Here is a 15,420-nt window from a genome sequence, read left to right as displayed (position 1 = left end):
CTTTCTATACTCCTGAGCTTTGGATCTTGGCCTGGGTTGCCTCCAGTCCCCCACGTCAAGAACTAACTGTAATAGTTCTCCTGCCTCAGGCTGAGGTTGACCTCTCTTTTACTTGATAGGTCTGTTCATGACTGCTGGTTCTATTCTGATGGGAGGATAAGCATCTGTGTTCATTTTACTAGCAGTCCATAGAATACCATATATTCTATGAGAGTGGGAGCACATACCGGTTTGCTTTTACTTTGCAATTTTTGATTTTGTTTGTTAATAGGTAATGTATGCACATGGTCCACAATTTTATACAACCCCCCGCCCCAACACACACACACACACACACACACACACACACACACACGTGGAAAGAGCATACAGTGAAAAATCTCTTTCCCATATACCTAGTTCTCCTTCTCTCACAAACAAGTAAACACCACTTTTCTTTAGTTTTCTGTGTATCTTTCTTGAGTTTTTTTTTAATGTATCCTTCAGAGTTTCTTTATGTATATAGAAGCCAAGGACAAAGATATTTTTAATACCCACTTCTTACTCCGAAGATAGATTAGACACAGTATTTTGCACTTGTTTTTTTTTTTTTTAACTTAATTGGAGATGTTTCTATATCAAAATATAGAACCTCCTTAATCTTTTTTATTCTGCAGAAATCCCTTTTATGGGCATACCATATTTTACTTAACCAGTGCCCTAATGATAGAAATGTGAATTGTCTAGCATGTGTGTAAGTGTATTTGTAGAATAAATTTTCAGAAATGGAATAGCTGGATTAGAGAATAGGTGCATTTGTAATTTTGGTTGATATTACTGAATTGCAATGTATGAGCAAACCTGTGGGCTTCTCCTCAATGTGAATGGACATACTCTCATTTAAGAGTCATTTGGTTTTCTTTTTTCTATGGTTTCTGTGTTCATATCTGTATCCTTTTTTCCTGTTATGTTGTTTATCTTAATATTTTACAGAGAACAGATGTCTATGAAACAAAATATAAGTATATTCCCGATGTATTGCTTTTTGTTTTTTAATTTTCTTTATGGGAATTTTTCATGCAGAGATTTTTATTTTTAATCAGGTTGAATTTATCAGGGTTTTTTTTATGGTTTCTGTGTTTTGAATCCTAGTCAGCAACACTGTTCACATTCTAAGATTATAAAGGAATTCTCACATATTTTCTGCAAGTACTAGAATACTGGAGAACTTTTTCCATATGGCTACTGATTTGTCCCAACACAATTTACTGAATATTTGATCTTTCGTACAGTGATTTGAGATGGCACCTTTATCAAATTCTAAATTCCCATGTGTATTTGGGTGTTTTTCTGGGCTTTCCTTTTTGTTCTGTTATTCTATTAATTTATCAATGCCTCTCTGCTTTAAATATTAAGGGTCTTCTTTTTCACAGTTTTCCAGGCTGTGGTTATAGTTTGTTTTTCTATATAATTTTAGAATCAGATTGTCTATTAAAAATCCTGTTAGTATTTTTATCGGAGTCACATTAAATTTATGAATTTGTGTAAAGAAGACTGACATCTTTATGATGAGGAGTCTTCCTAACCAAACCATAGTGTCTTTCCATTTATTCAAGTTTCCTTTTGAGCCTTTCAGGTCTATTTTAAAGCCTTCACGTAGGTGTAGCACATTTCTTGTTAAGATTATTCTTAGGTATTTTATCTTTTGCTACTGCTATTGAAAATGAGGCCTTTTCTTACATTTTTCTTTTCTTTCCAATAGTCTTGCTATTACAAGTGGTAGGAATACAGAACTGCTTTCCTTTCTTTTGCAATTTTTTGAATTAATCATGAAATCATTTCTAGAATAGTCATTGATTTCTTTTGTTTCTTTCTCAAAAATATTTACGGATACTCATGCTTGATGGCTCATTTACAACTACAGCACATTGAATGAGTTCTGTTTTAAATGGAATAACCTTTGAGCTCTCCACAGGATACTTCCCCTCTGTTTTTTCAATACAAGATATTAGTGCACTTATACTATTTTACAGGAAAAGTCAATTATGTCACTCAAAATTTACTTCCAATTCTTACCAAGAATTCTTCCAATTCTTACTTGTAATCTATTTATTTATTTATTGCTATTTTTTAACTGTTTTTATATTTTGAATCAAAATGAATAAATTAATGGAAATAATGCTAGCTACTACCTAGTGAGCTGCTTCTTTCGGTTGTGTGGGAGAAAACGTGTGAAGCCCTGAGTACATTCTTTCCTTACTGCTGACCAAGAGGATAGCAGCTGCCCTTGATCAAGAGTGTGTTTTGCCCTGCCTGACCTAAAAGTTCCCACCGCAGACTGAGGAATGTAGCCTGACTAATTGTGAAAGTGCCAACAAGGGTGCTTCTCCCTTGCTGGAAAGCAGCGTTCCAAGGATTGTCATGATTTTCTCTCTCTCCTCTCTTTCGTCCAGGCCTGCTTTGTGAAGAGAACATCGATGACTGTGCCAGGGGTCCCCACTGCCTTAATGGCGGTCAGTGTGTGGATAGGATTGGGGGCTACAGTTGTCGCTGCTTGCCTGGCTTTGCTGGAGAGCGGTGTGAGGGGGACATCAACGAGTGCCTCTCCAACCCCTGCAGCTCTGAGGGCAGCCTAGACTGCATACAGCTTACCAACGACTACCTGTGTGTCTGCCGCAGTGCCTTTACCGGTGAGCGACTTTCCAGCCTCCCCAGCCACTCTGCCTCGGAGGGGGAGTTTAGTGAGGAAATTGGGTCCTGTATGACACATCCCAGACCCGAGTGAAGCTTTTCTCATATGTGAAAAACTAGACTGGCTTAATTCAAGGGCCCAATTTTTTCTTAGGTCTGTGCTCCATCGATGTTTGCTATTCCTGAGAGATGCTGTCTCTTTTGTTATACATTCATTATATCATATTGTAGCAGAAATATTAAAAAAAAGAAATAGAATGTTGGAAGTAGTTGAGCAAAATAACATTTTTAAATTGAGGTAAAACACACATAACTTAGTTTACCATCTTTACCATTTTTAAGTATACAGTTCAGTGGTGTTTAGGACATTCACACTGTTACGCTACCATCCCCACCATCCATCTCCAGAACTCTTCATCTGAGCAAAATAACATCTTGTTTTCAGGAACCTTACATCTAACTCTGGTTTCATCACCCTGCCTCCTTTGGCATGTAGTGACTTGAGTTACTGGGTAGTTGCTGCCACTGTGACCTTTCCACCTCTGTGGGAATCCAGAGAGGCTTAGGGTCTTCTAGGACACTTAAAGGAAGTAGATCCAAATTGGGGTGTGTTTAACCAGAATTGGTTGATGAGGGTTTGAAAAGGAAAACTTCAGAAGTCACAAGTATGACCTGCTGTCTTAAGACTTGGCTGTGTTCATCACAGATTATAAAGATGACCAAGTCCTGCCTCAGCATAGGGACTTTATCATAGACACTTGCTAATTATTTCTGGAGGAGGGCAGCTTGATGACTTTGGGGAGCTAAAATAGTTGTTTATGTCTAAATATGGCAATATCATCAGATACTCAGAAATCTGTTTTGCACTTCTGGGGTCCATCCGAATCTTATGCTGTAGAAGTAAGTATTCCTTGGGAGTCAGATGAGAGTCTGCAGTAGTCTACTCACTAATAGTTTGGCAAGTTGGACTCTGCTACATTCTGAGCCTATTATATCCAGACATTCTTCCTTCCAATGTTGAAGATGTGCTACCTTTAAGAACTTGGGAATTTTATTAAAAATGGGATGGATTTTGAAATACAGAAGGTGCCTAGGTACATTATCAAAAGAGAAACAATCCGTTATGAACATCATGCCTTCGAGGCAACCCTGGACAGAAAGAATATGAACAATCGGTCTGTAGTCTCATATCGGTCATGATGTGCTTGAGAAGCCAGAAGAGCAGAACTGACTCCTGTTCCTTTCATTACCTCTGAGGCTTCCTTTATTTGGAAACGATGATAAGCTCTTACAAAGAAAGAAGGAAATAGATGAAGGAAGGAATGGAGGACACCTTGAATTGGGGTCCCCTAGTCAGGAAGTGGTGTTTCTACATTTTCTACCCTTGTGAATAAAAAACCCTTTGACTCATTGATGGCGATTATGGTGGGGTGCTGATGCTGAGATGAACATCAAGGGACCATCAGTCCCTGAGCCCTGTGCAAACGGGGTGACTGCTCTTGCTTATTGTCTGCTGCTGTGATTTGAAGAAACAAACATCTGTAACTCCTGCCTCATTATTCTGGTTGGCCAAAATTACTGCTATTTTAGTTGCATTTTAATTTTTAAAGCCATCTCTTCCCTTCCAAGTGCCTGAAGGCCAGATGGGGCCTGAATCCTTGCCCCATGTCCCCGCCCCCCCATGATTTCATTTGCTTAGTTCAGTTTGTCATGGAACAGTGGGCTCAGGATACCTTCTGTTTTAGAACTGAACTGTGCCTAGAGATCATTAACTCTGGGAATATTAAGCTGTGTTTTGAAACAGTGCCAATCAGGTTACAGAAAGGCTAGAAAATGATTGAAAAGAGACGTCACTGATGAAAATTCGCTATAAACTGCAAATCACCCTTTTTCTTAGTTTTTTTCTTTTAATTTTTATCGTAGTATAGTTGATTTACAACGTTGTGTTACTTTCTGCTGTACAGCAAAGTGAATCAGTTATACATGTATACACTCTTTTTTAGATTCTTTTCCCATATAGGTCATTACAGAGTATTGAGCAGAGAGTGTCCTGTGCTATACAGTAGGGTCCTTATTAGTTATCTATTTTATATATAGTAGTGTGTATATGTTAATCACCATTTAGATGTATTGGTCTGGTGTAGCCTCTCTTATGGAATAGACGGTGTTAAAATGCAGTGAACACTTTTGCTGAATGTTTCTTTTGACTCATGAAAGCTAAAGTGCCTTCAAAAAAAGCTTAGATGTCATTTTCGTTTTTGTTTTTGGAGGGATTAGTCATTTTTAAAAAAAAAAAATCTTGTTTTGTGAGTCTTGTTTTGTGAGTTGATTCTTGTTTTGTGAGTCGATTCAGGCACGTATGTGTGCCATTTGTGCTTATTACTGTAGATAAGACAGATGAGGGAACTGCCCTGAGTCGGTGATGGGCCACGCATGTTAAGATCCAATGAGTGCCTTCCTCATCCTCTTTTGTTCCCTTAGGATTAGACCTTAATTCTCATACCTCTCCCTCCTTCTCTAATCCTTTGACTGGCCCACATCCCAGGAGTGTTCTGTTCTGTTGTTTTTTTTTTGTTTGTTTTTTTTTGTGGTACGTGGGCCTCTCACTGTTGTGGCCTCTCCCGCTGCGGAGCACAGGCTCCGGACGCGCAGGCTCAGCGGCCATGGCTCACGGGCCCAGCCACTCCGCGGCATGTGGGATCCTCCCGGACCGGGGCACGAACCCGCATCCCCTGCATTGGCAGGCAGACTCTCAACCACTGCGCCACCAGGGAAGCCCCCGAGTGTTCTGTTCTGTAACTTGCAGTTACTACTTCTGCCTTTTAAAACACCCTTTCATTTTCTACTCTGAGGTCGTCACTGTGAAACGTTCGTCGATGTGTGTCCCCAGATGCCTTGCCTGAACGGAGGGACTTGTGCTGTGGCCAGCAACATGCCTGATGGTTTCATTTGTCGTTGTCCCCCGGTGAGTGCCCTGTTGCCTATTGAAGGAGGATGCTCTCTTCCACACAGTCTGTGACGAAGCTAAGATTAAACCTGGTGTTTCCGAGCTCTGTGGGGAGCTACCTTGGTGGGGAAATTTCTTAATTTTAGCCTCTTTAGGAGAAAGTGCTTCAGTTTTCCATTTAGAACTGTTAAAATACTTCCAGAAACAGTGAGCTCCCTGATCTGTGACTGTCAATCTTCAGAAGCACCAAGGGCAATAGAATGTTCCCTTGAAATCAGGGCTGGTGTCTCTGGCTTCTGGGTCTTGTGCTGGAGGGTAGTCTTACTGCCCAGATGGGGAGAGACTTGGCTGGAAATGCCACCCTGCTCACATTCCTTGGCGGGGACTATTTGAGAGCAGGCTGCTTCTTCAACTAGAAGGAAGCCTAACGTTAGCCATTTGCTGTGCAAACACTTTTGCTACTGCCAGAGGCTAACACCTCTCTAACACAGATCACTATGTGTGGAGAGGTACCAAAAGGAAACCTGTCCAGTAACCTTGGCCTGGACTGAGCAAGAAGGCCAGGAACGAAATGGCATAGGAAAGTTTTTTAGACACCTAATACTCTGAAGTGAGGTTTTTCCCCTATAAAGTCACTGTATGAGTGATCTAATGACGCTTAGGAAAGGTGCTAATAGATACGGTGTCACCTGACTCTTATCTTACCATGAACTGTTGACTTCATTTCTAGAACTGAGCTCTTAGAGCGGGAAAATTCTATGTTCATCCTATGGAACCGCCAGCCCTAACCTATAGGTTGACTTGAAGAGGTCTCTTCCTAGAACTTGGTCCAGAAGGCTACACGGAGGGATCTTAGCCAAGGGTCTAGTCTTTACCTCCCTAGAGGTGTGGCAGAGAGGGGGTTGGGAGGGAAAATGGGGCATGCCCTCAAGAGTCAGCCTGCCATTCTCATTTGTTCACTAATTTCCACAGGGATTCTCTGGGGCGAGATGCCAGAGCAGCTGTGGACAAGTGAAGTGTAGGAGAGGGGAGCAGTGTGTGCACACAGCCTCAGGACCCCGCTGCTTCTGCCCCAACCCCCAGGACTGCGACTCAGGCTGTGCCAGTAGCCCCTGCCAGCACGGGGGCAGCTGCTACCCTCAGCGCCAGCCTCCTTATTACTCTTGCAAGTGTTCTCCGCCGTTCTGGGGCAGCCACTGTGAATTCTACACAGCTCCCACCAGCACCCCTCCTGCCACCTGTCTGAGCCAGTATTGTGCCGACAAAGCTCGGGATGGCGTCTGCGATGAGGCCTGCAACAGCCATGCCTGCCAGTGGGATGGGGGTGACTGTTCCCTCACCATGGAGAACCCCTGGGCCAACTGCTCCTCCCCGCTTCCCTGCTGGGATTACATCAACAACCAGTGTGATGAGCTGTGCAACACGGCTGAGTGCCTGTTTGACAACTTTGAATGCCAGAGGAATAGCAAGACGTGCAAGTAAGCATCCAGGGTCCCCAGAACTGAGGGACACTGTCACTAACATACCTCGGTTTCTTGTTGTTGCTCCTAACCACTCCAGTGCTTCAGCCCAAGCTGCCTCTGCTTTTCGGACTGGTGCCCTGGGGCCCTCTCCTTCCTGGTGTCAGCCTTGTCCCAGCGCACGCTGCCCTGTGCTCTCCCTTGCTGACAGAGGGGCAGGAATGCTCACTGCACAGCCGCCCTCTCTCTGCCTGTCTCTGCTTCCTCGCCTGCTGCTCTCACAACCTCCTGGGGGAAATAACTTTTGGAAGTGTTGTTACCCACTCTCAGGCAGCCTCTCACATAACCTGCCTGCAGGATGGATGGAAAGGTCTGTACCTCTCTCTATTTGCCCCATTCCTTTCCCTAAGACAGGGTTTCCCCATCAGGTTTATCAGGAAGCACAAGCTAGCTTAGGCAACTTAACCCTCCAGGTCTTCATTGTTGCAGTTATAGGGGGCTTTGTGGGTTACATAATGACTTTCCATTTAGTCATCCCATTTAGTTTAACTCTGATTAATTTTCACCAACCTTGTGAGGCATAGGTATTGTTAATGGCCTTTCACAGGTGAGGGAACTGAGACCTAGGAGGTTCAAGAACTTGCCAAAGCACATACAGCTACTCCTGACCTGAGCTAGAGTGGCACAAGTTGTACTAGGTGGTGGAACCATCAATGGATGGGAGTGGGGGAGGAGAGGAGAGTGGAAATAAAATGATTTTTGCATCACCGGGCTTTGGGATTCAATTTCCTTTCCCCAGTGTTTGAAAGATACTGTACAAATTAGATCTGGTATCCTGTGTGGGACACACTGCTCCCCATCTATACCTTCCAGAGCTGGGATTCAATCTTGATTAGAAAAGAATTGGGCCATATCAACATGGTCCACTGTACAGCATCTCTTGATGGTACAGGGCTACTATCCAGTTTCTGGAAGCACTCTGTAGAGTCATGTTTTACTTCTGAAAGCCTAGAGGCAATGGATAAAAAAAAAAATAAAGGAAGCATGAACCAAGTAGATTTAACAAGATTGTGAGTTGTCTGGGGACCCATGAGTGTAGTGAGTACAGTTTTGTTTCTCATTCAGAGAGCACTCACTGACACTAAGGGGTGTAGACTATATATACTCTAAGAAGACAGGGATAGGAGAGTCACAGAAGGCTTCATGGGACATTCGGGATCTAATCTGAGCCATAGAAGATGGGTAGGAAAATCCACATTAGTTCCAAGGGGAAATCAAATAGAGCTCCGGTCTGGTCTGAGACCCTTACCTTGTTCTCTTCCTCCTCTGACTCCCCCTACCTAGATATGACAAATACTGTGCAGACCACTTCAAAGACAACCATTGTGACCAGGGATGCAACAGTGAGGAGTGTGGCTGGGATGGGCTGGACTGTGCTGCTGACCGGCCAGAAAACCTGGCAGAGGGTACCCTGGTCATTGTGGTGCTGATGCCACCTGAACAGCTGCTCCAGGATGCTCGCAGCTTCTTGCGTGCACTGGGCACCCTGCTCCACACCAACCTACGCATCAAACGGGATGCCCAGGGGGACCTCATGGTCTACCCCTATTATGGTGAAAAGTCAGCTGCCATGAAGAAGCAGAGATTGGCGCGCAGGTCCCTTCCAGGTGATCAAGAACAGGAAGTGGCTGGGTAAGTTTGTAATTTCTGAACTTCTTAAAGCTTAATTTTATCAAGCTGAGCACTTTGATACACAGAAGTCGTAACTGCAGCTATAAAAATGAAAGGTCAGAAAAAGAACAGCCAGACCAAGTAACACAAGCCCATGATCCCAGTATTTACCGTTAGTGCTAAAGGTTTGCCTTGATTTGGGGATCCTGAAAAGTGGGCTGGAGCAAGTGGGGGGCAGGATGTCAGGATGGCCCCTCAAGTGCTAGAATCTCTAACCGTTTGCCAGAGTTACCTTAAATCCCTCTAGTAATAACTCCTCTTTGTATTAATCCTGGCCGCCCTTTCAAGGCCCTTCATTTATGTCTCTTTGACAGCGGTGATGTTCTGCAGATGTTCTGTCATTCACACATCACATTGTTAGTGTATCTCACAGTGTTCAATTCAATAGCTAGCTGAAGTAAAGATGCACAGACAAAGGAGAGTAAGGAACAAAAACAAGGGGCAGGGGTGTATTTTTAGAGTGGCTCTATGTACCTTTGAGTACGTTGGAACGGGTAGGAGAAGCCCACCAAAGACAGCTTCACCCCATTTTCTCACTTTGTCTTATGTTGCCTAAGTCGGAACGCTTAGACTGAGCCAAACCAAGGATAGCGAGACATCTCCCGAGTGAGAATTAGTGTTTGGGATCTAGATGGACAGCATCTTAATTTCTGAGATCTTTCTGGAGGCAGCGTCCAGAGGTGGAGAGCCTGAGGCTGAGCGTGAGGAAGAAGGCTCATGTCACCCTCTCCAACTCGGATTCCTGGACTGACACCCTTCCATTTTCTCCCCATTTCCCTTCTACCTCTTTCCCCTCGGCTTCCCACAGCTCCCAGGTATTCCTGGAAATCGACAACCGCCAGTGTGTCCAAGACTCAGACCAGTGCTTCAAGAATACGGATGCAGCAGCAGCTCTTCTGGCATCTCACGCCATCCAGGGGACCCTGTCGTACCCCCTTGTGTCTGTTGTCAGTGAGTAGCACTGGAATTAAGGGGAAAGTATGGGGAGAAAGGTGTCACTTGCGGGCAGAAAGAACAAGGCATAGTTTACAATGTGCGACTCTCTATCTCTCAGGGCTGGTGAGGTCAGAGTTGTTCTCTGAAGGAGTGTAGGGGGAATACTGAGAGTTGGATGTTTCATTCATCACTTTTCTCTGTCTCTCTGCACTTTCAGGTGAATCCCTGACCCCAAAACGCACCCAGCTTATCTATCTACTTGCTGTTGCTGTTGTGATTGTCTTGTTTATTATCCTGCTGGGGGTGATCATGGCAAAACGAAAGCGTAAGCATGGCTCCCTCTGGCTGCCTGAAGGCTTCACCCTTCGCCGTGACTCCAGCAATCACAAACGTCGTGAGCCAGTGGGACAGGATGCCGTGGGGCTGAAGTAAGGGAGTCTGCCAACAAGCTACCCTTCACAGTAATAATGAGCATGGATAAGAGGAGAATCAGATCTTATTGAATCATGATTTTATATTCTGAGCTCTGGCCATGCTGTGTTATTACGCTTGACCATGATTCGCGATGCCTACTGAGTGGCTATAAAATACGTGTCTGGATGCTTCAATTCTGTACATATAATCACAGTGGTCCTCAGCTTCTGTGATGAGGCAGGCACACTTTTGTTGTCAGCTCTTGATTAGTGGGAAAGGAAAGGATATTTCCTCAGGCGATGGGATGTAATATTACCCATTTTTCCTGGGCCAAAGGCCCTGAAAGTCTGACTATAGCCATGAGAGTGTGTGATGGTAGAAAAAGTATTGAAAACTTCTATGTTCGTTTATGATATAACATCTGCCCTTATTTTACACCTTCATAATTCCGTCACATCAGAAATCTCTCAGTGCAAGTCTCAGAGGCTAACCTAATTGGTTCTGGAACGAGTGAACATTGGGTCGACGATGAAGGGCCCCAGCCAAAGAAAGCCAAGGTAAGCTAGCCATGGGAGAACCACCATTGTTATCCATTATCTGCTCACTTTTCGTATTTCTGTCCTTTGCTATCTAGAGTCTCATGAATGGGAGAAAAGGGTGATATTCTTTACATGTTGCCCAGGCAGAGGCTATCCTAGGTTGTCTGAAAAAGCAGGAATCTTTAGGTCACTGATGGCCTTGGGTTAGCTGTGTAAGTTTTTCAAAAAGAACTCTTTAAAAATAATAAAACAAACATGCTTCCTTCCTCGAGTGTCATGCTGATGGTACTTGAATAAGGACTACTGTGTGTAAATAGCAATTTCATTCATGGCTAGATCTCTCCCTTATCCTCTCTGGGTACTTCTCCTTCTGGAAGGGAAGGTGGAACTAATCAGTGGAAGAGAGCCAATGACCCCTGAGTTCGGAGGCTTCAAAGCTTGAGCCCTGGAAACTGAAGCCATATAGAAGTAAGAGGTAAACATTGGCCTGAGTCTGACATGAAAAAGGAGACCATTCACCCATAGATATACATGGCTGGGATGTGCATGTATCCAAGGGTAGTCTAAATCAGCTTGAGGAGATAAATGCTTGAGGAGTACGGGCATGAAGTACACCATGATGGTTAAGAACATTGCTTTAGCTCTAGTCAGAACTGGATTCAAGTCCAAAACTCTGGCACATTACTTAACCTCTTTGTATTTAATTACCTTAATCCATAAGATAGGGAAAATAATAATACTTCTTTCCTCTGTGAGTTGTGTGGATTAAATACAGCAATACGTGTAAATTGCCTTCCCTATTTTCTGTCACATACTAAATACTTCATAAAGGGCAGCTGGTTTTAAAATTATAATAATAATAATATTATTCAATAAATACTTCCTGAATGCTTGCTCTGTGCTGAGCTCTGGGTTAAATACAGGGTGTACAAGGAGAGAGCCGTGAGCAAGGCTTGTTCCCTGTTGTGAGGAACCTTTCAGGGAGCGGTAGAAACTGCCGTGTAGTGCCATGTAAATACTTAACACATGCTCAGTTAAGAGTGAGCAGAGGGTGCTCTGGAGGACCAACAAGAGGAATTAGAGTCTGCTTTCTACTTGAAGGGTAGACAGGAGTTAGTCAGACAAAGAATTGGGAGAGACCATGGCAGGCTGAAGGAACAACATAGGCAAAAGCCCAGAAGCAGGAAAATGGTGCTTTGGGGATCTGTAGATGGCACGTTAGGTAGGTAATATAGGTGACGTAGTAAGGCTGAAGCCTAGAGTATGGGATTGGGGAGGTTAGGAGAGTGGTACAGATGATGCAGGAGAGGTAAACAGGAACCACATCGTGAGAGCAGTGGGAAGCCAACGTGGATAATAATCTGGAAGGTTCGATAGGAGGACAGAGAATACTGGGTGGGAGATTAGAAGTGATGGGAGACTCTGGACTGGCTCCTTGTCTGCAGCTCCTGGCGTGGGCCAGATTGATAGGGAGAGTTGTCTTCTCCTTTCAGGCTGAAGATGAGGCTTTACTCTCAGAAGAAGACGATCCCATCGATCGACGGCCGTGGACACAGCAGCACCTTGAAGCTGCAGATATCCGTAGGACACCATCGTTGGCTCTCACTCCTCCGCAGGCAGAGCAGGAGGTGGATGTGCTGGATGTGAACGTCCGCGGCCCAGGTCAGCACCTGCAAGCCTCCCCTTTCTCGTTGCGCATGCCTGCCCTGGCTTGCACCTTATCCCTGTGTTTGTCCCACTTGGTGACATGCTCCCTTCTGACTTCACAGATTGGAAATCAGCTTGAGGAAATGAATGTTTAAGGAACGCAGGCTTGCAGAAATTATGAATTTATATGAGAAAAGAGGGAAGGATTTCACATTGCTTCACATACAGCATGCTCGACAGCAAACAGACTGATGATTTGGGATAGATTTTAGTAGGACAAAAAAATAATATTCCAAAGCAGAGGGATAGAGAATTTGTTTAGTTCGTACCTTCGTGCACATCGTTTATTAATACTGGCTATTTTAAAAAGTTGTCCAATTTAAAATAACATAGCACTTAGGAACTTGAACAGGAAAGCTTATTTAACGTAGAGAAGCTGCTCTTTACAGAAAGGATGTTATCCAGGAAAAGTCAATTGCCAATTACCACAAGAATCAGAGAGTTTTTTCACAAAAGAATAATTTTCTTCACATTGAACGACAATAGGGTTAATGGACCATTAATGTCCTTCCCCTCCTCGAATACTTTCTGGAATTTTCCCTTCCTCTAGATGGGTGCACCCCACTGATGCTGGCTTCTCTCCGAGGAGGCAGTTCAGATATGAGTGATGAAGATGAAGATGCAGAGGACTCTTCCGCCAACATCATCACAGACTTGGTCTACCAGGGTGCCAGCCTCCAAGCCCAGACAGACCGGACTGGTGAGATGGCCCTGCATCTTGCAGCCCGCTACTCGAGGGCCGATGCCGCCAAGCGCCTCCTGGATGCAGGTGCAGATGCCAACGCCCAGGACAACATGGGCCGCTGCCCTCTCCATGCTGCCGTGGCAGCTGATGCCCAGGGTGTCTTCCAGGTAAAGAACATGTAAAGAGCTGGTTCCTTATGGATCTAGTATATTTTCCCTTTATTAAGGCACTTAACATCCCATTACATTTGTTCGATGATTCTTTGAGAGAATAAGGCAGATGATAGAGTCCTGCTTGCTGGAAAGGAAAAGGGAAAGCAGGAAAAGGGAGGCAGGCAAACAGACTTGACCATTTACAGCCAGGAAACCATAGAGCCAACAGCAGATAACACCAGTCTTCTGATTGTTAATCCCTGCTTAGCGTTGTTTTGTTTCTGACGTGGCAAAATGCCTCCCATATGAAAAGGTCAGATGGGAGTGATACCTGTTATGAAGCCTCTGACTAGTGTCAGCTTCTCCCTCTAGATATATCTGACCATATGGGCTTCCAGCTGCTCCTTGGCGGGTTTCTTGACATGAGTTCATAATGTATACCTGATGCCCTATTATTCTACCCTGATGGGGAAATTGGAGGCATGCTGTATCATCTTAACCTATACACCATAACTGAGGTTGTGGTATTTTCCCACATCCCTCTTTTTGCTTTAGAAAGTAGAAGTACATGAGTTTACATAGCCATTGTAAAGCTCGAGCACCTACTTGTATTTTCGTTCATCCGTTTACTCCTTCATTCATGCATTCAACAAATATTTATTGACTGACCATGGTAGAACCGTGGGCACAAAGATAACAAGACATTCCCTGTACTCCAGGGACTTACAGTATAGCCTCAGCTCTGATGCTGTTATTTCTTATCTTAGCTTCATTATTTTTTGTATCCAGGTGACTCTCTTTTCTGTGCTTTCTCGTGTTCTAGATACTGATCCGCAACCGAGTAACTGATCTAGATGCCAGGATGAATGATGGCACGACACCCCTGATCCTGGCTGCCCGCCTAGCTGTGGAGGGGATGGTGGCAGAGTTGATCAACTGCCAAGCCGATGTGAATGCAGTGGACGACCACGGTAGGGATGAGAAGCAGGGGTTCAGATTCCTACCTGCAAAGCAAGCCTCTGAGGAGGAAGATTGTTGCACGATCCTTAATGAGCTGTCCCAGATCCAAATCCACTGAAGATTCATTCAGTCATTCATTCTTCCTTTTACCATATTGAGTTCAGAGATCTGAGACAGTGGGAGGTCCGTAGATGAAGCTGGGAAGGGATTTTTGGTGAGGGTTCTCAGATCTCAAAGCAGGTCTATGGAAGGTTTCCCTGTGTACGTTCCCAGGCATACCACTCTTGATATGAGGATGTGAGAGCCAACTTCATTGTGGAGGTGAGGGTTGTGAGATATTCTAACTATGCGTTCTGGCCTGTAATAAATAAGTAGGTTATTGCCTTCAGTGTGTGACAGGGTAGATTCTGCCATGTGAGGGATGTGGTACCACAGACAGATGATCCTTTTACTTAGAGGTCTTCTGGAGGCAAGGCAGCCTGTACTGAAGTATTTCTAGAATAGGGGAAAATTAATAGAATACTTGGGTTTTTCCTATGGGCCCCCAGAGAGAACTGGCTTCCTACTGCCGTCTGAGAAGTTCAAGGTTTCCTTGTATAAATCCTGATGCTTCCCAATAGTGGGAGTAGGCCGTGTCCTTCTGCTCTGTCTGCTTATAAAAATGTTTTGTTTGTTTTGTTTTATTTTTAATTTATTTTGTTTTTAATTTTGGCTGCGTTGGGTCTTTGTTGCTGCACGCGGGCTTTCTCTAGTTGCAGCGAGCGGGTGCGCGGGCTTCTCATTGCGGTGGCTTCTCTTGTTGCAGAGCACGGGCTCTAGACGTGCGGGCTTCAGTAGTTGTGGCTCGCGAGCTCTAGAGCGCAGGCTCAGTAGTTGTGGCACACGGACTTAGTTGCTCTGCGGCGTGTGGGATCTTCCCGGACCAGGGCTCGAACCCGTGTCTCCTGCGTTGGCAGGCAGATTCTTAACCACTGCACCACCAGGGAAGCCCTAAAAATGTTTTCTTCCTGCAGGAAAATCTGCTCTTCACTGGGCAGCTGCTGTGAATAATGTGGAGGCAACCCTTTTGCTGTTGAAAAATGGGGCCAACCGAGACATGCAGGACAACAAGGTACGGTCTGGGCTCTGAGCTGGAGGGCAGGCACAGCAGTGCCTCAGATTATAAGGCCTTCGCTTTTCTCCTGTAGCTCCTCTTGTGATAAGGATAGACAAAGATGGA

General features: G+C 44.5%; 1 protein-coding gene across 3 annotated transcripts in view; it reads left to right on the top strand.

Annotated features, from left to right (window-relative positions):
- Positions 1-15,420, top strand: part of NOTCH2 (notch receptor 2) — a 178,152-nt gene that overhangs the window by 157,316 nt on the left and 5,416 nt on the right. For all 3 annotated transcript variants that reach the window (XM_067727445.1, XM_067727448.1, XM_067727447.1), the window contains 11 exons: positions 2,433-2,669; positions 5,523-5,635; positions 6,590-7,095; positions 8,422-8,769; positions 9,617-9,759; positions 9,962-10,172; positions 10,619-10,715; positions 12,191-12,359; positions 12,955-13,256; positions 14,065-14,212; positions 15,215-15,312. In XM_067727445.1, coding sequence (XP_067583546.1) covers positions 2,433-2,669; positions 5,523-5,635; positions 6,590-7,095; positions 8,422-8,769; positions 9,617-9,759; positions 9,962-10,172; positions 10,619-10,715; positions 12,191-12,359; positions 12,955-13,256; positions 14,065-14,212; positions 15,215-15,312 — 2,372 coding nt within the window. The remainder of the gene's footprint in view (positions 1-2,432; positions 2,670-5,522; positions 5,636-6,589; positions 7,096-8,421; positions 8,770-9,616; positions 9,760-9,961; positions 10,173-10,618; positions 10,716-12,190; positions 12,360-12,954; positions 13,257-14,064; positions 14,213-15,214; positions 15,313-15,420) is intronic.

The sequence above is a fragment of the Pseudorca crassidens genome, chromosome 2, assembly GCF_039906515.1.
Source record: "Pseudorca crassidens isolate mPseCra1 chromosome 2, mPseCra1.hap1, whole genome shotgun sequence".
NCBI classification, from domain to species: Eukaryota; Metazoa; Chordata; class Mammalia; order Artiodactyla; family Delphinidae; genus Pseudorca; species Pseudorca crassidens.
Note: the sequence above shows the minus strand (reverse complement) of the source record. Positions and strands in the feature narration are given on the sequence as shown.